Source organism: Podarcis erhardii (assembly GCF_964252035.2).
Source record: "Podarcis erhardii genome assembly, chromosome: 2".
NCBI classification, from domain to species: Eukaryota; Metazoa; Chordata; class Lepidosauria; order Squamata; family Lacertidae; genus Podarcis; species Podarcis erhardii.
The window spans coordinates 23,556,994-23,577,950 of NC_138498.1; the positions used below are offsets into that span (position 1 = coordinate 23,556,994).

At 43.2% G+C, this 20,957-nt stretch overlaps 1 protein-coding gene across 2 annotated transcripts in view; it reads right to left on the minus strand.

Annotated features, from left to right (window-relative positions):
* Positions 1-20,957, minus strand: part of PITPNC1 (phosphatidylinositol transfer protein cytoplasmic 1) — a 130,614-nt gene that overhangs the window by 37,811 nt on the left and 71,846 nt on the right. For both annotated transcript variants that reach the window (XM_081849934.1, XM_081849935.1), the window contains exons 3-5: positions 20,681-20,769; positions 17,388-17,395; positions 5,092-5,163 (exon numbers count right to left, since the gene is read on the minus strand). In XM_081849934.1, coding sequence (XP_081706060.1) covers positions 5,092-5,163; positions 17,388-17,395; positions 20,681-20,769 — 169 coding nt within the window. The remainder of the gene's footprint in view (positions 1-5,091; positions 5,164-17,387; positions 17,396-20,680; positions 20,770-20,957) is intronic.

Below are 20,957 nucleotides of genomic sequence, written 5' to 3' on the forward strand. Positions count from 1 at the left end.
ATTTCCTAAACCGAGAACAGCCTAAATTCCCTGCATGCCTTGCTGAATTTTTGGCAAAAGTAAATAAGTGGGGAACTATCATTCTGCAATCTGTGCCGAAACTAAACAAACTCTAGTCTCTAATACTCTATGTATCAATATAAAAATACTTTCAACATGGGCAGACATAACTAGAGATGTCTTCTACATTTTTGTTCACTTACTTTTCCAATAATAAAGATGCTCAATTTAGTTTGCACAGTACCATCTTATAATATTCTTCAGCAGTTCCCAAACCTCCCCCACATGAACTACATGAACATGGGGAAACCCAGCCAGATGGGCGGAGTATAAATAATAAATTATTATTATTATTATTATTATTATTATTATTATTATTATTATTATTATTATTATTGACATTGCTGAGGATTTTGGTGGATCAACCTTTTTTCTGCCTGTTGTAGCAATTGTAATGTGCTGGGGCTAGATGCTGTATGACTTTTAAATGTATTTCTATTGCTTCTTTGATTTCTTATATATTATTGTACTACAACCTGAAAGTCACTGAAGTCAGATTATAAAGGATCTTCACAGATGTGCTGTAGACCACCTGTATGAAGTGGTCCACAGACCACCATTTGGAAACTCCTGATATACAGCAACTGAGCCCCATTTCATACATGCATATACATTAATGGAAACAACTCGCAACATAGCACAGGGGAGCTGCAGTTCAGGACAGGCAGTAAAAAAGGAAAACTTTCTCTGAAACAGGGCACATGTATAATCAGAAGGTACATTTGCAGCAAAAAAAAAACATTAACTAAATAAGACAAAGAGCAAAAGCAGTATGTCTTTTATTTCCACACTTCACGTGGCTATGGAATACAGTTTTGTTTAAGAAGGCTTTCCCTGAGGTGTTAGCAAATCCACCTTTCATCATAGTACAGTGGTGCCCCGCAAGACGAACGCCTCGCAAGACGAAAAACCCGCTAGACGAAAGGGTTTTCCGTTTTGGAGGCGCTTCGCAAAACGAATTTCCCTATGGGCTTCCTTCGCAAGACGAAAGCCCATAGGGAAATCTCCGGGACAGCGGGGAAGCGCAGCGCGTCTTCCCCACTGTCCTCGGACCTCCTCCGAAGGCTGGCGGTGGGGCGGAGAGACCTTCTCCCCGCGCCAGCTTTGGGATGGCTGCTCCGAAGGCTGGCGGTGGGGCGGAGAGACCTCCTCCCGCCGCCAGCCTTCGGAAGGCTGCTCCGAAGGCTGGCGGTGGGGCGGAGAGACCTCCTCCCACCACCAGCCTTGGGATGGCTGCTCCGAAGGCTGGCAGTGGGGCGGAGAGACCTTCGCCCCGCGCCAGCTTTGGGATGGCTGCTCCGAAGGCTGGCGGTGGGGCGGAGAGACCTCCTCCCGTCGCCAGCCTTGGGATGGCTGCTCCGAAGGCTGGCGGTGGGGCAGAGAGACCTTCTCCCTGCGCCAGCCTTCGGATGGCTGTCCTGAAGACTTGCGGTGGGAGGAGGGTTTTCCTTCCCACCGCCAACTTTCAGAATGCTGTTCTGAATGTTGGCGGTGGGGAGGAAAAACCCTCCTCCCACCGCAAGCCCCGGGAACAGAGGAGAAGCACTGTGCGCCTTCCCCTCTGTTCCCGTACCTGTCCTGAAGGCTTGCGGTGGGGAGAAAAGCCCTTCTCCGCACCGCCAGCCTGGCAAGCGGTCTCCATAGGAACGCATTAATTGATTTTCAATGCATTCCTATGGGAAACCGTGCTTCGCAAGACGAAAAACTCGCTAGACGAAAAAACTCGCGGAACGAATTAATTTCGTCTTGCGAGGCACCACTGTACTAAATTAGGTGGAATTGGGGGAAGGGCTCTTGTTATGGCTCGAGAGCAATCAGGCAAGATGCCTCCCTGGTCTGTTCTAAAGCTTTACAATGCAGAGCGCCTCTTTTCCATGTCTTGCTCATTCACTAGCAGAATCTGAGAGTGGGCGGTCCTTAAATCTTCCCCAGCAGAGTAGTCTCTTGACCCCCAGTCTACGCCTCCCCTTTCTGCGCAAAAGCCTACTGCGCAAGGAAGGTTTGGGTAAAGGGGGGCCTCCCTCCTCCCCGCTTTGCTCAGTTACATAGGGAACTGTTCCCTGACAGTTCCCTATGTAAGATGGCTATTAATTATGGTCAGTAATTATGAAGGGAAGCCCAGACCCCAAGTTAGCTCTGTCTGATGGGGATAAGATACTGTATCTTAGGGTACCCAACATAATGACCTCCAGATGTCAATGGACTTTTCTCATCAGCACTAACCAGCATGGCCAGTGGTCAGAGACAATGTGAGTTGTTGCCCATGATGCCTCACTGGAAAACAGCTTTAAAATGTACTGTAAATGACTATATGATAGTGTTCCAAACAGTGCTGGCTGAGGTCATGTAGCAAAGCTGGCTAAAAGACTCATTAAAGAGGTTTTAAAAGGAAAATTAGTTATAGTGTATTTCCTTTGTTAATAAGCACAAGAATTTTATCTTATTAGCAATAATCAGTTCTTTGGAAAGAAACTGTGGGGTGACACTGGTATGTTTTCCTTGGAACTGTACCTAAACCCTTTCTCCTCATTGCAAAGGATTAGACATTTCTCTGCTGTTATGCTTGACAAATGCTTCCCTAATTTGGCTGCATTTATACTCAGAAACTGTGAGTATAATCTGAAATTAGAAGGATTTTTCCATTTCTGTTTGCTATGGTATCAATAAAAGTTTTGAAGTTTTGAACAACGGCCAGGATGGGTAGCCTTTGGCCCTCCAGATGTTGGACCAAAGTTCCCATAAATTATGCTGCCTAGGGCTGATGGGAGCTGGAGTCTGGCAACATCTGGAGTGACCACAGCTAACCCATTCCTGACAAAGGGTATGCTTATAGAGTAATATCATATTTAGACAATACAAGTTCATAAGTGAAAAAGGATTTCTTTATTTTAGGTGAATTCCCCAATTTAGTGAGGCTTAATATGCAAAGACAAAATCCATCTGCTACAATACAGCTGGCTTTAGTATGCTCCGGCTGTTAATTTGTCAAATGCCATTGTCGTTATTCATCTGTACCAAGAATATGTACACTAGAAAATTGCCTCTCGGTTTCCATTTGATTAATGGTCAGTTCTGAAACACTCATTTTAAAAATCTCTCCTATGATGAGGCCAAAGAGTACATTAACATATATTATTTTCATTATCCATAGAGGTTTTATATGTAGCTCCTAATGGATCAGCATTCTGAGTTATGAATCTAAATTCTGTGTGTAGAAGAAAATAATCTGCAATTTTAAAGATGGAAACGGCTTTCGCTAATTGCTTCTAAAAAGAATGGCTTTTAAGAATATTGTTTAGCTTTACTGATGACAAAGCTAAATCTCTCTTAACAAAATGGTTTTCATGGCATCACCTACTCATGTAGTAATCTAGTTCACCAATTATCTGATATTCATGGAAGCAGCAAAGAGTATTGCTGTACTTTATTGGCTATTGTGGTGTGGACTCTGCTGCAAGGATGCTCCTTTCCCAAAGACTGAAAGACAACAAAATACCGTATTTTTCCGTCTATAAGACGCTTCCATGTACAAGATGTCCCCTATTTGGGGGGGACTCATATTTAAGAAAATGGGGGGGATGTACCCGTGTATAAGACACCCCCTAATTTTTGACATTATTTTTTAGGGGGGAAACCCTAGTTTTATACACGGAAAAATATGGTACCTACTAGGTCGGACTGGCAGATGAAATTATTGGACTATGCAGAGATGGCAAGATTAACCGGGGAAATTGGAAACCAGGAGGATCAAAACTTCAACAAGGAATGGGATAAATAAATAACGCACTAGAAAGACCACTGTAAACACTTGGACCCTTTGGCAGGCTTTAAATAACTCTTGCAACGACACATAGACTTTGGATACAATGGAGGATGATAAACTAGACAGATTTATAATACACAGTTAAAAAAAGTTAGTTGAAGAATCCATGGAGGGGAGGAGGGAAGTCTCGAGATTTGGAAAAATCTTGGGTAAAGTTTAATATTTGTGAGAATACTTTTTGTGTGAATGGATCTGTAAAAATCAATAAAAATTATTTCAGAGAGAGAGAGCGCGCGCGCACTTCATCGGATGTCCACAAAAGCCAACGCCACAATAAATATGTTAAGTCTTCAAGATGCCATTAGACTTGTTTTTGTCACAATACGCCAACACAAGCAATACAACCCCTTTGTAGTGCTTTGTACTGGTCCATTTAGCTCAGTTGATCCATTTGGAGCTACACATAAAACCTTCGGCTTCACAGCCCCCAAACCCACCAGACTTAAGAGTCTGAAGTAGAATTTGACAAATAACTTGTCTGAAGAGCACAAATAACCGCCAGACTCTGAAGTTAATGCCTCTGAGAGTTTGAGAGAGGACCCACACCATCTATAGCTTGTCCTCTGCAGGGTACTCAGCAAAAAGGCACACTGAGACTATTCAACAGTGCCAAACCCAGAAGATTCAAGGCACAGCAGTGTTCCTTTATGTTGGATTCTTTATATTGAATATAAAATTCAATACAATCCATTTATCTACACGATGTTTCAGTTGAGTGCCGTAGAAAAGCATTTATCATCTTGTTTAACTACGATAGGTCAATTCATCAACAGTGGCTGCTGGTTGCATTCTATTTGATTAACTCTCCTTGCTGTTTTTCCTTAAGAGGATCCCTTCCCTTTTAAGATCCTGTCACTTCCCTGGACACTCAAGGTTTCCACAAGTCCAAAGGCTAGCAGTCAAATTACATCTCAGTAACAGGTACAAGTTTCCTTAGAAAATGCACATCAATAGCCCAACAATGGCACTGAGCGCCGTGAACAATGAATGCTCTCTGTTCACATTACCTTCCACCAAACTAAAAAGAAGTAGGGAGTCGAAGGAAAGGAGCTGAGAATCTCTACATACAAAACAGAAAGTCTGCTTTTTTGGAGTCAAGTTAGATACGGAAAAGCTCTGAAGATCGTAAGGGAGAACCTTGCTGAGCGTGATAATGAAAGCCTTTACAGATGGTACATGTTGGATCTTTAAGAAGAGGTATCACTTACGTTATCATTGCTTCCTTTGTTGTCCTCATATTTTGTCTCTATGTGAATGGAGAATTTAGGTAAAAATGAACACTGCAGAGAAAAGAAAATCAGAATCAGAACTGTAGCCATTTCTAACTCACCAGTTCATATGTACACATTACAACCTAGCAGTTTTATTTTGCAAATGCCAGAAATGAATTCACTAGTTTCCATCTTGTGCATCAAGAGCTTTTGGACCAACCTGTTCAGAATCCTTTGAAAAATATGCTTTTTTAAAAACAAAAAAAAGGCAGGAAGAAAGAGAAAATTTGAAATAGTCCATTTTGAAAAATAAAGCTAGCAATTCTTGCTAAAAACAATAACTAGCAATGGAAAAAATTGGAACTCCTGTCAGATTAAGCCACATTTTAGGATCATGAATCAGTCTGAAAATACTTAGGCTTCTGATCTCAGCTTATTTAAGATCAGAAGGTCTCAGGGAACATCTATTCAGAATGTCACACTCTGAAAAGCCTTTCTAACACCTCACATTTTCCCTTTTTAATCACCAATGGTCACCCTCCTTTCTCCACAATGTTTACTGACTGAGCCTCATCAGCTTTCAACAGCACTGGTCTGAATCTAGATTGCACTACAAGTCACAGAATATGTTTTGAGATTCATCGCATGCCCTCAATAATTGACATTGTGCTTCAGCAGGGCCAGGAAACTGTTTATGCATCATGCAGAGAGGTCCATTCATTACAGACAAAGTACATTTTTTCCTTTTAAGTGAAAGCATATTCACTTATGAGAGAATTAAAATTAGATGCCAGATGATGATGATGATAATAATAATAAATTTTTTATTTATACCCCACCCTCCCTGACCAGAGCCGGGCTCAGGGCAGCTAACACCAGTAAAATTACAATAAAAACATAATGGGGCGGGGGGGGGGGGAGAGAGATCCAATTTAAAATACAGGTTAAAATACAATTTAAAATGCAGCCTCATTTTGAAAGTAGCCCATGGATCAAAACCATAAGGGGAGGGAAACATAAGGGTCAGACTGAGTCCAAACCAAAGGCCAGGTGGAACAGCTCTGTCTTTCAGGCCCTGCAGAAAGATGTCAAGTCCCGCAGGGCCCTAGTCTCTTGTGACAGAGCGTTCCACCAAGTCAGGGCCAGTACTGAAAAGGCCCTGTCCCTAGTTGAGACCAATCTAACCACCTTGCGACTTGGGACCTCCAAAGTGTTGTCATTTGTGGACCTTAAGGTCCTCTGCAGGGCATACCAGGAGAGGCAGTCCCGTAGGTGTGTAGATCCTAGGCCTCAGGAAATTATGTTTGCAAATGTATTGCATTTTAAGATATCATTCTTTCTCTCTTCCCACCCCACTCAAGCATATATTCCTTCCAGCAGAAATCTGGTAATTTATGTTTACACATGGCACAAACAGGAATACACAGGGTGAATTTTCTAATTTCCCATTTCAGCATTTCTAGGGGTTGCCAGGTGCTTCTTTAAAAGGAAGAAAATAATCTGAAACCATAAAATCTTAATGGATTGTAAAGGTTTGCAATTTTATGTAGGGAACAACTAGCTTTACAGTTGGTCATAAGGCTCCAGTCTACTAAATCACTAAGAAAACTAGTTGCAAAAGCAACTGAACACTTGATTCCTTTAAGGCAATTTTTGTTTTGAACTTGCTCCTGCTTCTGAGCTTACTATAATTTGAGCCTCTTGTAACTCAGAATCAACAATCTGTTTCATATGTGGGTGTGCAGAGATTCTTGTGCACAGTTTTGTGCAGTATCTGGCTTTTGCACATGTGGATCTGTGATTTGGAGAACGCAATATGAATAACAAAGAATTAATGGAGGTACAGGAAGCTTACAGCCCACGATAAACAACAGTATGAATGAATCCCTAGCATTCTCTGAAAATGGAAAGAGCCCTTCTGTTCGTGGAAGGCTAGTTAGGATTCAAGCCACTTGATTTTTGGTCTTTTTAAAATTTGCTTCTTGAGTTTAAAAAAATGTATGGCAGTGTACAGTGGTACCTCGGGTTAAGTACTTAATTCATTCCGGAGGTCCGTTCTTAACCAGAAACTGTCCTTAACCTAAAGCATCACTTTAGCTAATGGGGCCTCCTGCTGCTGCCGCGCCACCGGAGCATGATTTCTGTTCTCATCCTGAAGCAAAGTTCTTAACCTGAAGCACTATTTCTGGGTTAGCGGAGTCTGTAACCTGAAGCGTATGTAACCTAAAGCGTATGTAACCCGAGGTACCACTGTATACATGTTCCCTAAAGTTACAGGTCTCATGTTAAATCTCCAAATGCCGTGAGAGCAAATATACTTCAACTCTAGTCGCACATGAATGCAAAGGTATACTACACCTGGGTAGCAAATGTTAGCGCCCTGCTTCCCTCCCTATCAGGCAGAGGAGGAATGGTGGAGACCGCCTCCCCAGCCTGACCCTACCAGGGAGGAGGAAAAGGAAGACAGTATAGATTTACAATAGGGGTTTGAGGGAGGTCGCAGCTCAGAGGCAGATGGAAAAGTTGGGAAATCATGGGAGAGCCAGAGCAACACCCATCTGACACGTTGTCATCAGAAAGCATTCTAGACCCTCCATCTCCCAGAACCCGGTGAATCTTGAAAGTAGGAGAGCAAAGAGCTCAAAGGCAGAGGGCACGTAGCAGGACCCGTAGAAGTGACAAATGAGGAAGTGGGATAGAAGGGGTGTGTGTGGAGATTCACTTGGGACAACACCAAGAGGTTGAGTTTTATAGCCTCTCTCTGTAAATACTGAATAAAAAAAAGGATGGTAAGAAATCTTCTCTTGTTTTTATACTTTCATGGGAAACAGCCGCTAGCAGAATCCTGACATTCCCACCCTGCTCATCTCATAGTTGCCTGTCCACACACAGCTAGCAGAGAAGACCTTTCAGCAATGCATAAGAGAGAACAGGCATTCAGGCAGCAATCTTTGACATGAGGACAGAGGTGTCACAAGAAGACAAGTGTCCATATTTTCATCTGTGCCACAAAGGAGGGTATTACTGCAGAAGAGAACTGGTTTAATTGCCAAAACATAGCAGTATTCCCTGAGTGGAAGGAGAGGAGAAAAGAGAACATTGGAAAGGCAGAGCCACAGTTGTGTTTTTCAATTCACCACAGGCACCTTCTTTAAAAAATAAAATAAAGAACAGAATCTATTTTTAGTGTGATGATTGATTAGTGTTGTCATAGCAATGAGAAGCAACTGCAAGAACACAGTATAATATAAGTAAGCCAAGACAAGTGCCAAAGAATTAAGGGAACAGAATACAAAACACATGGCATTTTTCAGCTAGCCTATGGGTTGCTGCTATAATAGCAATCTTTCCACTGAAATTGCATGTGAAGTGGATGAAGGGATTACAATGTCCTGAAATAAAAATATTGGAGATTAAACAAGATAATGCCGCTTCTCTCCTTTTTTTCATCTAACTAGAACCTGTGGTTCACAACCAAGGAAAACAATCTTCCAATGGGAACCTTTTGCAGAAACTTCAGACAAAAAATTCTCATTGCTTTGTCATTAGAGACATTAATTCTGAATCACTGGAAACTATTTCAGGCCTGTTCAAAGCTGAATCCAGCTCTTTTCCAGAGCAGGAAAGGCACATTCGTATAAAAATAGAGTGGTCAAGATTGATTTCGTACTAGCTGTTTTCTCCATAACTGACATAATTAATTTTTTTTAATGGAAAACCTAGATCGAGTTGCATTCCAGGGTTTCCTATGTAGTTGTGTGCTTTTTCTCAGCTGATTTGTGGCAGGGATTTTGGTCTTAAAAATCTGTGGCAGCAAATAACTTGTCCAGCGTGGACTGACAGAGTACTACTGAAGTTTTTCAGGAACACTGGGTGGAATTCAACATACCGAAAAGTTGTCTATGTGTGCATGGAGAAAGGTCTCCTCACACAATGGAATTTTCCCTCCCTCCCCTCCCCATGTTTCCTCTAAACCTTTTCTGGATTTCCCTCCAACCCTCCAGAGCTAGGGCCACAAAGGGGGAAGAGACCAGAGGAAAGTCACATTTGGCGAGCGAATCTCTCACACACAATTTAGTTGAAAACACACTATGTCCCTTTAATTGGTAGCTTTCTGGGTTTTTTAAAGGGGCTTCTGGCCCTGTAATTAGTCGCTTCTTGTTCACTTGTGTGGCACCAATCCTTTATTCCATGAACTACCATGTCTATGTCTACTAGGAGGAGGAGGCATGGAAGGAAATTTAAGGTAGTTTACAAGCACCACATGGCAAACTATGATGATGATGAGCCATTCCTGATTACTGCTAAACTCTCTCAGTCTGGTAACTCTTTAGAGAAGGAAATCATTAGGCTGCCTGTGTCTGTTCCAGGTTGTTCCTCCCCCCAACCTCACCAATTGCTTCCCTGCTGTCTTGTGCTTCTCATATCTGTCTTCTTGTTGGCTCCCTGGGCTATCTTACCCTATTGTGCTCTTCAGCTATAGGATTTGGTGGTATCGGCTTTGGTGAGCTGCCTGAACTACCCAAATTTCATCGTGGCCCAAGTATTTTGCTCATATCAGTTTGTAGTCCCTATATCCCTCAAGGGACTGCCTCTCCCCACATTAACTGACCCAAACCCTGGAATCATAATCTGAGGCCCTTCGTCGTGTGTCTCCTCCATGAGAGGTCCAGAGGGCAGCAACATGAGAATAAGCCTTTTGTGCGGTGACTCCCCACTTGTGGAATGCTCTCCCTAGGAAGGCTCGCCTGGCAACTTCGTTACTTATCTTTAGGCGCCAGGCAAAAACATTCCTTTTCTCCCGGGCCTATGGTTAATTTTAAAATCTATACGGCCTTTTGTTTTTGTTTGTTACTATGCTATGTATTTTTGTGCTTTTCTATTGTAGACCGCCCTGTGATCCTCAAATGAAGGGCTGTTTGGCATATATATATTTATACACACACACACACACACACACACACACACATTTACATATATAGATGTGTGTGTGTGTGTATATAATAGTCATTAGAACCTAATCTTGCCAGCAGTGATGGATAATTTGATCTCAAATATGGTAAAATATTCAAGGATTTATGGCTGACCTTAAGAGTTGTGTCATCCCAAATAACTGTTCAGCACAATATGCATTTTAATTAAGTTAAATAAAATTTAAAAATCTGCCTAGCGTTCTGCCAACTCACACACATCTGGAATGCACTTCAAGTACTTCGTTGACAATGGCACCAAAACACCTTTAGCTCAATGTAAGACAGAGCTGAGTCCTTGAAACCATTGACAGGAGAAGGAGGCTGCAGCTGGTGCCGGTTGCTGTCGCTGCCATTCCTGCATCGTTTGCCGCAACTGCCTGCAAGCATGCTGTCAGGGCCTCATATTTATGGATTTAGAAAATTTCTACCCACATCTTTCAGCCTCCAAAATGGCACCCAAAGCGGCCTCTGGACTAAACACAGCAATAATGAAATACGTCTGGGTGCGTGGGAAGCAAATGCATCTATTAAATTGCTAAAACAGCAGCACGAAAAGCACATAAAGCAAGTGGGTCAGTTTAAAAATACATCAACATTGAAGGAGGCTAAAGGAGCAGGAGAAAAGAAGGACAACCAAGGACGTAGGTGGCAGGACGTAAAGTAGAAGCCAGGTGTTGAAAGAGGCAGACAAACAGGTTCACGAGAGAGGAAATGGTCCATGGACAACCTGGTGCCAAGCCATTTAGGGTTTTATAGGTGTCCTGAAACAAATAGGAGGCTGGTACAAATGAAAAAGTTCTGATGTGATATGTTCTGAGAACTGAAAACGAGAAGCTAATCTGGCTGGTCTATTTTGCACCAAGTGGAGTTCCAAACCCTCTCCGAAAGCTTATTTATCACCTTTATATCCCAACTTTTTCTCTTAGGGGTACATGATCATGGATGCTTTAGTTGAGATTCCTGCTTTGCAGGGGGGTGGACTAGAAGAACCTTGGGTTCCTTCCAACTCTTCAGATTCTATGGTTCACCCTACAATGACTCTGTGGGGTAGGTTAAGAGGCTGTGACTGGCCTAAGGTCACCCAGTGAGCTTCGTGACTGAGTGGAGATTTGAACCCTGATCTTTCGGGTCCTAGTCGGACACTCTAAACACTACACCACCTGGAGTACTTCTGCTGTGGGGCAGCTATTTAAATTAAGTAGGTAAATGAATAGGGAGAAAGCAAATTGTCACTTAGAGAAGGATCTGAAATATTTTCCTTGAACCTTGAATTTGTTTTGTTCTTGGTTGTTTTATCTGATGGTTTAATGTGCTGTAAACAGCTGTGAGATTTTTTTTATTTAAAATAAAAAGTGGTATAAGAAATAAAACTAACAACAACAACAACAACCCTATTTGGAGTGTACAGCAGCAGTCCAGTCTTGATGCAGTCAGGGTGCAAATGACAGTGGCCATATCTGCATGGTCCAGGAAAGGGCACACCTTCTGCACAAGCTCAAGCTGAGAAAAGGCATGCCTGGCCACAACTATCACCTTGTCCTCTAGGAGTGAAGTGGTGCCCCAGGAGTGCTTCCAAGTTGCAGACTGGATCCTTCATGGGGAATGCCACCCCATCCAATACTGCCCTCAGCCACTCTCCTACCGATCAAAATCACTCCTGTTTTGTCTAGATGAAGCCTTGCCTCATAAGCCCACATCCATCCCATCATTGCATCCAGACAACAGTTCAGGAGCCCCCAGAGCTTCCTTGGCATTAGAAGAAAAGACTGATATCTATGTTCAGGTTGATAATGCCTAACTCCAGACCTCCCCTGACAATCTCATTAAGATGTCAAACCTCCACGTTGCGTCTTGGACCTCGCCTCTTGGGTAATCCACAGGACCAGCACAGCAAGTGAAGAATAGTCTCCAAAGGGGCTTCCTAATTGAAAATTGCAAGTTTCTGGAAATTGAGAGCATCCCAACCCTTGTTGCTGCCATTAATGTTGGCAGAATAGTTACAACAGGTGTAAGTAAATAATTAAAATGCAACTTGGGTAATCCTGAAATGCTCAATGTGGCACAGTAACCTAGTTTATCAGGAAGCGCTGTTTCTGAGGAAGGCAATGAAGTGGCTGGTTTCTTTAACAGCAAAGTAAGAAATGAGTAAGCTTTAGCCCTGAGGAAAGCAAGCTAACGTATACCATTTACTGAGAGACGGCCAGCCAAGAGATGCTGAGTTTGATATTTGTCATTGCATATATCTCAGTCTTTTCAACACTGCACTTTAAACTAAGCTTGGAAGCCTCTGGTTGGTGACTGATGGAGTGTGGAATTTATGATACAGCCACTCCAGATGTTTCACAATCAAAGGCAGATGTAATAGACAGGCATTTTTCCATGACGTTCTGAGCCTCTGGATAGAATTCACCAATTAACTACCCACTCAACATTGTGTGCACGGAATGAAAAATTTCTCACATTTCTGTGGCTCTTACGGCAAAGGATTAATGACGTCACATGGTAGGCCTCTTCCTAGCATTACTGAAGTACCCTAAATAAAAGTTTTGAAGTTACCGTCCGTTGCACAGAGGTCTTTAGCCTGCAAACTAAACAATAGCCGAAACTAGCTAACCCAATTCCTTTTAAACCTTTCTTTTTCATCCCTATCATTATTCATGCTGAGTGAAAGCAAGTCACTGTGCAGAAAATATATTCTGATTACTGCCAAAATCCAATCAATTGCAGATGGTTAATATACAAGATAACACAGTGCACTGTCCTCAATCCTGGGGTGAACCATATGGGCAGGCAGCTGTACTCACCCCCCCCCCCCCGATTTAAAAGACAGTAGGAATAGGCTTACGAACCCAACAAGAATCAGAAAGCAGACCGGAGTTTTGGGGAAGGGAGAGTTATTTGGGCCAAGGGAAACTTGTTTCATGGTTTCCATTTGAATCCCTGGCATTTCCAATTACACCATGTCAGGTAGCAAGATTGGAGAACAATGTTAAGTGTAGCCAATGCTGAGATAGACGGACCAATAGCCTGAGTCACTATAAAGCAGTTAGGTACACTGAAAGTAGTCTGATATTCTTTTGGACATGGAACACTTTTGCTGCTCCTTCTGCCCCTGTCCCCTGAACAGTTTCTGATCAATCAGAGGTGTCCCTTGTCTCAAAGCTAACTATATTATTATTTAGAAGGAAAATCACCATAAAATACTGTATTTTTCGCTCTATAAGACACACCCAACCATAAGACGCACCTAGTTTTAGTGGAGGAAAACAAGGAAAAAAATATTCTGAATCTGCGTAGCGCCTCTCAAGCAAAGCGGGAGGAGAAACGGAAGGGGCTCCATTTCTCCTGCTTCGCTGAAGGGGTGCTGCGCAGCTTTCCCTCTCTTCGCAGCGCCTCTCCAGCAAAGTAAAGTCAGAACAGCAAGAGGGATCGCTGCAAAGCGATCCCTCTTGCTGTTCTTGCTTTTGGGACAACTGCGTCAAGCCTCTTCAGGGCAGGGGGAGCGTTCCTCCTGTTGCCCTGAAGAGGCTTCGCGCAGCTGTTCTGGCTTCAGCGATAGCTGCGCAGCCTGCATTTGCTCCATAAGACACACACATTTCCCCTTACTTTTTAGGAGGGGAAAAGTGCGTCTTATAGAGCGAAAAATACGGTGCCTCTGGGGTTGAAGGCACAATTATTTCTATAGTCGCCAGCATATATATATCAAGACACTCCAAAGGAAAATAAAAATGGGTGAAGCCCAAAGGCGACATTCATTCCTTCCACCGCACAAGTGGGCAATGTTTTGGGGGCTGTGCCAAAATGGCATACTTCTCAGGTGGGGTGTGGCTTACTATTGTAACAAGGTGGCAGAAGGCCTGCTCTCCCTTCTGTCCAGAGCAAAGTTTGGAAACTTTCATAATGACACAACTATGCAGCTCTCAAGCTGCACTCTCAAAGGACTGTGGTTGCTGTCTTTCCACTTGTTCCCAGAAGGTCTTCCACAGCAGATAAATAAGGAAAAAATAAGAGTGAGGACACCTGCAGCTTTTAAGGACACCATGGAGTGAGCTATACAGCTGCAAATAAAACGTTTCAAGTGTGTTATAAAGTGCATTACACAAATGTGACATTAGATGGCGAAGGTGAGCTATGGCAAATTCAATATATATTTTTTTCAAAACTTTTTTTAAAAAAGCATTTCCACAGCTTTTTAAAATATGTGTCTAGATTCCATCCAGCAGCAGAGAAGGTGGGTGGCTTGTGTCACTGATTTATTTCTACAATTTAGATCCCACCCTTTCGTGTGAAGGAACCCAGGCCAGCTGATACATCAATTATGTATATATTTAAAGCATTCTAAAACAGTTTAAAACATTATTCAGCCAGAAACAGCATCTTTCAGCATCAAATGCCTGAGTAAACAGGAATGTTTTCAACTTCCTCTGGAAAAGTCAATAATGGGAGACTGGTGCATCTCATCAGGGAGGACATTCCACAAATGGGGAACCATCACCAAAAAGACCCCTTCATGAGCCAGTGCCGACCAGGAAGTCCCCAGTTGCGGCACCACCACCAAGGCCTCACCTTCACATGACCCCTCACAGAGTCATAGTTACAGGTAAGTAACCTGTTTTTCTTCTTTGTTTTCCCACCATAGTTCCACATACGGGAGCATTGTGAGCTAACTTGAAACAAGAGTGGGAAAGAGAGCAAGGCTGCCTGCAGAACAGAAAGTTGTATCCTCCCTTTAGCAGGTGGACAAATTTGTCACATCCCAATTCCACAACAAAATCGTAAATAAAAGGCTAGAATAGGAACGGCACAAATATGTCCCACTGTTCAACATCTCAAGTTGAGGGAATTTGGTGGGAAGGCACCATCCATCGGAGTAATCCCATTCTTATTAATGCAGCCTCAGTATGAGACACTCAGTCCTGAGACGCTAAGGTTTTCCTTACCATTTGTACCTTCTAATTGGCAGGCAAAACACCACCATGATTTCAATTGGTATGCCTTTTCCAAGCCTTTTGCCCACTGATGCACTTTATGAACACTGCCTACAGAATCAAGTCACTCAGCTACCTGTTATGAGCTGCGGAGTCAAACTCTGTAATAATTCAGAGATGTAGTTTCAAAGCGTAGAGGAGCAGGTTCAACACTATCTCCTTTCAACACCTTAGATTTGCTATCAGTTTCTCTCGAAATGAAGCAAGTTGTTAAGATATTTCACGGCTCCATTGTAACACGTTTTCCCTTCTCCAGAAAGGCAATTAGATTTCAGGATATATGGCATTATCTATGGCACCATGTCTCTCTCTCTGCCCTGCTATCTTCCATCCTAAGAAGCTTCCACTGAATACCATATTTCCGAGAATCGGACTCATTCCCTGTTATGATATATTACATAGCATTAGGTTAAGAGTCAATCTAAAATAACGATTAGGATCTCAAAGCCCTTTATGTACAAAATAAAAACAGCAATGTATAGTCAGCTAAAAGAGCCCACAAGCGAGTAGGCTGGGGAGTTATACAACTACTAGGACATTTCCAGGACGTGGGTGGCGCTGTGGGTTAAACCACAGAGCCTAGGATTTGCCAATCAGAAAGTTGGCAGTTCGAATCCCCACAACGGGGTGAGCTTCCATCGCTTGGTCCCAGCTCCTGCCAACCTAGCAGTTCGAAAGCATGTCAAAGTGCAAGTAGATAAATAGGTACAGCTCCAGCGGGAAGGTAAACGGCATTTCCATGCGCTGCTCTGGTTCACCAGAAGCGGCTTAGTCATGCTGGCCACATGACCCGGAAGCTGTATGCCGGCTTCCTCGGCCAATAAAGCTAGATGAGTGCCGCAACCCCAGAGTCAGTCACGACTGGACCTAATGGTCAGGGGTCCCTTTAGGACATTTCCAGGCCTGGTTTTGTTGGGTTTTTTTGTGAGAAAGGAAGCTGGATAACTGTAGAATAAGCACCAACACAGCCTCTTTATTCACCCTTGGAATTTGAACCCAGTAGTGCCTGCATCTTATACAGGTGGTACTAATAAAAAAGTCTCTGTTTGATCCTAGTAGTTGCTCAGAGGCACATTTTCTAAGGTAAATGGAATAATCTGAAGGTTGCTGGGCAAGACTTCGGAGTGTAATCTGAAGGTACAGATCCTTGGAGTTGGCTGGACAATGTGCTCCTCACGCCTTATGACATGAGCTCCAGTGTTCTGCAACAGCCTTCAAACAGTTGCCAAGGTTACCGAGAGTGAGGGTTTATAGAGCTCTCCCTGGCAATAAATACTACAAATAAAGAGGCTGAGACTACCCAGTGAGGCTGAGACTTCTTCGGGTGTCCTCTGTGCCTGCCAACTTATCATGGAAGGCTTAGATGACGCAGTAGACAGCAAGTTAGACAAGAATTTATTGTCTCTCTTAAACACGGGCAGAAACAGTAACAGAAAGCTCCTGACTCTACCCAGAAATAACTAAATCCAGTCTGCCTAGTGACTGACTCCACCAAGATGCAACTATATATTATGCCACGTGGTGACAAAACTATGTAATGCTACCTCTCCATCCACCAAATAATCTCAAGGAGTGGGCAGGTTCACAGTGAGGCATAGCCTATGTAGTCCAGAAACAGTTGGGTTCTGCTTCCATTTGATCACTTGATTAATTTAGCAAAGGCCCATCCCAGCCCTTTCTCATTTCATCAAACTATTGCTTGTTCTTATCCTTTGCTTTGCTTATTCTTCAAACAGCTATAGGGTAAGGAACTGGATTGCAGAATAACACCTCTACAATTTTTGCATTGTGGTCGAAAGAGGAAAGATTAGAAGGTTCTTCTGTTCCAAATTGAATCATAGAATCAGTGCACCTGTAGGTGTATTGGTGCCTTTTGTGTCTCTCATTCTTTTATTCAGTTCATTTTTTCCTTTCTGGGCACTGAGCCCAGATGTGTTTAATTTTGCTTGCAGAATGAAGAGTTTTCCCAGACACTGTATCCAGATAGATGACCATTTTATGAGTTAATAAAAGATAAAATAAAATCTGTCTCTTGACTACCAGCAATAACCGGCACTTTAAAGGCCTTGTCCTTTTCTTATTTTTATAGAGGTTTCATTTCAATTAGAACTACTGGGTAGCAAAATATATCAAGCTTCTGAAATTAACATAATATTAAGTTAAATAATTGATGAGGCCCTCCTAATATTAGCTGCAATATCTTTCCCTAGTTATATAAAAGAGGATCCATCTTCTATTGAGCAATATTACCACTATGAAAAACCCCATTACTATGCTTTACTAAAACCTTTCCGAGACTTAATTAACATGACAAAAAGTAAGCAAAACTTACCGTGTATTCTGATCCAAATTTGCCCAATAGGAAGAGGAGAAGGGGGGGGGGAAGAATAATGCCATAATTATTTTATTGTTCATGTTGCTTTATTAAAATGTAAAAATACATTAATCATTGTGCTGACATGCATATTGCATTTCCTGTGGATTATATGGGAACAGTGCAGAAAGACTGTATTTCTAATTGTTTCATCGCTGGTGAACGTGGAAGTTTGATTCCTGGAGCACCAGGGATGCAGATATTTTTGCATAATTTTGCTCTCCCTATCATCCCATCCAAGAGCTGTTAAGGCACCCCAAGGAGACAGGTGGTAAACTCATCACCTGCATACATGAATAGAAAATGGATAAGCATTCTACAGCCTGTTTGTAGCGGAAGTCAGGGGAATGCCTTGCTTTTATTTTGTCTTAGATATCCTAGCTCTTTCTCAATACTACCGGGATATTCCAGTTTCTGATTCAGTTTATAAATAGGACTCCAGTGAGGTCAATTTCAGGAAAAAAACCACAAAACAGATTGAAGCTGCCTGACAGATTAGATGCTGATTTCATAACGTATTCCTATAACATCAAATACTGTCCTTACAGAGGAATACAGTTTAGGTTAGGCACACTCCTCAGAGGACTGAAGTCACCATTCCGTACCCGCATTTAATTACCGGAATTACATTTGTATCTGGCAGATGATTTGGTTTTGTGCAGATAAACCTTTTGAAAATAAATGCATTTCCTGCAAGTCAGCACGTTGAGCTCTAACCCTCAATTCACGCCCCCACCTCCTACTCTCAGCAGATACTGCAGAGGTGAAGGAAAGTTTGCCCCCCAAGCAATAACTGTGGGAGGAGAAATTGGCTGGCTTCAGCAAAAATATGCCAAAGCAATTGTTGGGGGAAGGGTGCATTGTCTCTGAATCCTATTTCCCCATTCACACTTGGCACTTCCTTTGGCAGCAATAGCAGGGGTCAGACTTTGTATGGGCATGAAGACTCAACAGCTCTTGGGACACAACAGAAACCTCCCGAGAACTATCCTCCCTGACGGCTCTAAGGAACCAAGAGAGATAGAGAGAAACATAAGGAAGCTGCCTTATACCAGGGTCTGCCTATTTGCTTATCTTGTCAACAATGATGATGATGATGAATACCCCGTGCATCTGGCTGGGTTTCCCCAGCCACTCTGAGAGGCTCCCAGCAGAATATTAATAATAAAAAGGGACAACATCAAACATTAAAAACCTCCCTAAACAGGGCTGCCTTCAGATGTCTTCTAAAAGTCAGATAGTTGTTTATTTCCTTGACATTTGATGGGAGGGCGTTCCACAGGGCAGGGGCCACTACCGAGAAAGCCCTCTGTCTGGTTCCCTGTAACCTCACTTCTCACAGTGAGAGAACTGCCAGAAGGCCCTCGAGAGCTGGACCTCAGTGTATGGGCTGAACAATGGGGTGGAGACGCTCCTTCAGGTATATTGGGCTAAGGCCGTTTAGGGCTTTAAAGCACCAACACTTTGAATTGTGCTCAGAAGCATACCTGGAGCCAATGTAGGTCTATCCCATGGATAGGTAAACTAAGGCCCGGGGGCCGCATCTGGCCCAATCGCCTTCTAAATCCAGCCCACGGACGGTCCAGGAATCAGTGTGTTTTTACATGAGTAGAATGTGTCCTTTTATTTAAAATGCATCTCTGGGTTATTTGTGGGGCATAGGAATTTGTTCATCCCTCCCCCAAATATAGTCTGGCCCCCCACAAGGTCTGAGGGACAGTGGACCGGCCCCCTGCTGAAAAAGTTTGCTGACCCTTGGATCCTGAGTAGCCACTTTCTGGGGTCCCAGGCACTGGCTTCTCCAATCATCCTGAAGGGTGAGTGGGTATAACTGGAGGTGCCAGGGTTTGAATCTGGGACCGTTTACCTGCAAAGGTATGCACTCTACACCCTGAGCTATGGTCCCTTCCCTTGTGTGATCCTAAGGAAACTCCAGGGCTACAGTTGGCAAGCTCTGGTAATATCCTGGCAGCCTCCCAAGTGCCATTCCACTTAGCATCCCCGGGAAAATGGTTAGTGAGAACCCAGGAAGATGAGCATCATGGCTTGAGGGCATTTGGGAAATTTTAGTTTAGAGAAAAGGCAAAGAAGAGTCAACATGATAGGAGCATATAAAATCATGTATGGCATGGACAAAATGCACCAAGGAAAAATTTCCTTCCTTGCTCATAACATTATAGCTCCAGTGGGCATCCAGTGATGCTGAATGTTGGAAGATTCAGGGCTGGTTTCAAAAAGTGCTTCTGCACACAGTGCACAGTTAAATTACGGAACTTGCTGCCACAGGAGGAGGAAGAGAAGAAGAGTTTGGATTTGATATCCCGCCTTTCACTCCCTTTAAGGAGTCTCAAAGCGGCTAACATTCTCCTTTCCCTTCCTCCCCCACAACAAACACTCTGTGAGGTGAGTGGGGCTGAGAAACTTCAAAGAAGTGTGACTGGCCCAAGGTCACCCAGCAGCTGCATGTGGAGGAGTGGAGACACGAACCCGGTTCCCCAGATTACAGGACTACCGCTCTTAACCTCTACACCACACTGGTCCCAACCTAGATAACTTTAAAAGTAGGATAAATCTATCAACAGCGACAAGCCACAATAGAGGCAGCAATGCTTCTGAATGTCAGCTGCTGGACACCACATGAGGGGAGAGTGCTGTTGTGCTCGAATCCTGCTTGTGAGATTTCCATAGGAATCTGGTTGGCCACTGTGAGAACAGGATGCTGGACTAGATAGGCCACTGGTCTGATCCAGCAACGCCCTTTCTTAAGTTGTTACGTTCTCCTGGCCTCACCCCATTTAACAGTTCCTTCTGCTGGTTGCAACTCACTTCACCGCAACTAATGTAATTCTCCCACCCTTTGTGAGCTGAAGACAGGTGTCTGTTCATTATCCTTGGGTGCCAGGGATGTCCACCAGTGTCCTAAGGGAAGGGTACATGCGCAGCCCTTACCTAGGAAGGTGTTCTAGCCCACCACTTTTGTCCTGCAATAATATGGGTTCTCCTAGTCTCCCACTACCACCAACATGCCCCTATTTAGGCCCTGGAGATGTCTCATTCATACCTACCGCTTTCCAAAGGGATGGATCTAGCAATTAAATAAAGAAGATATGGCAGCTGAAGTTGGCATTTCCGGCAAACCTTTCAGAATCTAGTACCTGTTGTGATGTGGAGCCTCAAAGGACAAATGCACCCAAGGGCAAACATGACCTTCACCTTAAAACAACACTTCCCCTCTGTTCTTTAAAACGTACCTGTAATTGTGTATGGGTAGTAATTCCATGCCTTCTCTGTAACATAAAATATTTTGGGGACAACAGCTCTTGCCCAACTTGGGAGTTTGCTGCAAAGAGAAACAAAAATTTAGATCACAAGTACGAAGAACCTTAATACTGACTTAGCATGAGGATATGTTCAGGGAAGAAAACATATTAGTGCAAAGTGCCAAACATGGACCTGGGAATTCACATAGTGGTCATATAACAGAAAGAGCAATAACATACACTGCATATTTTATATGACTCTAAGCCA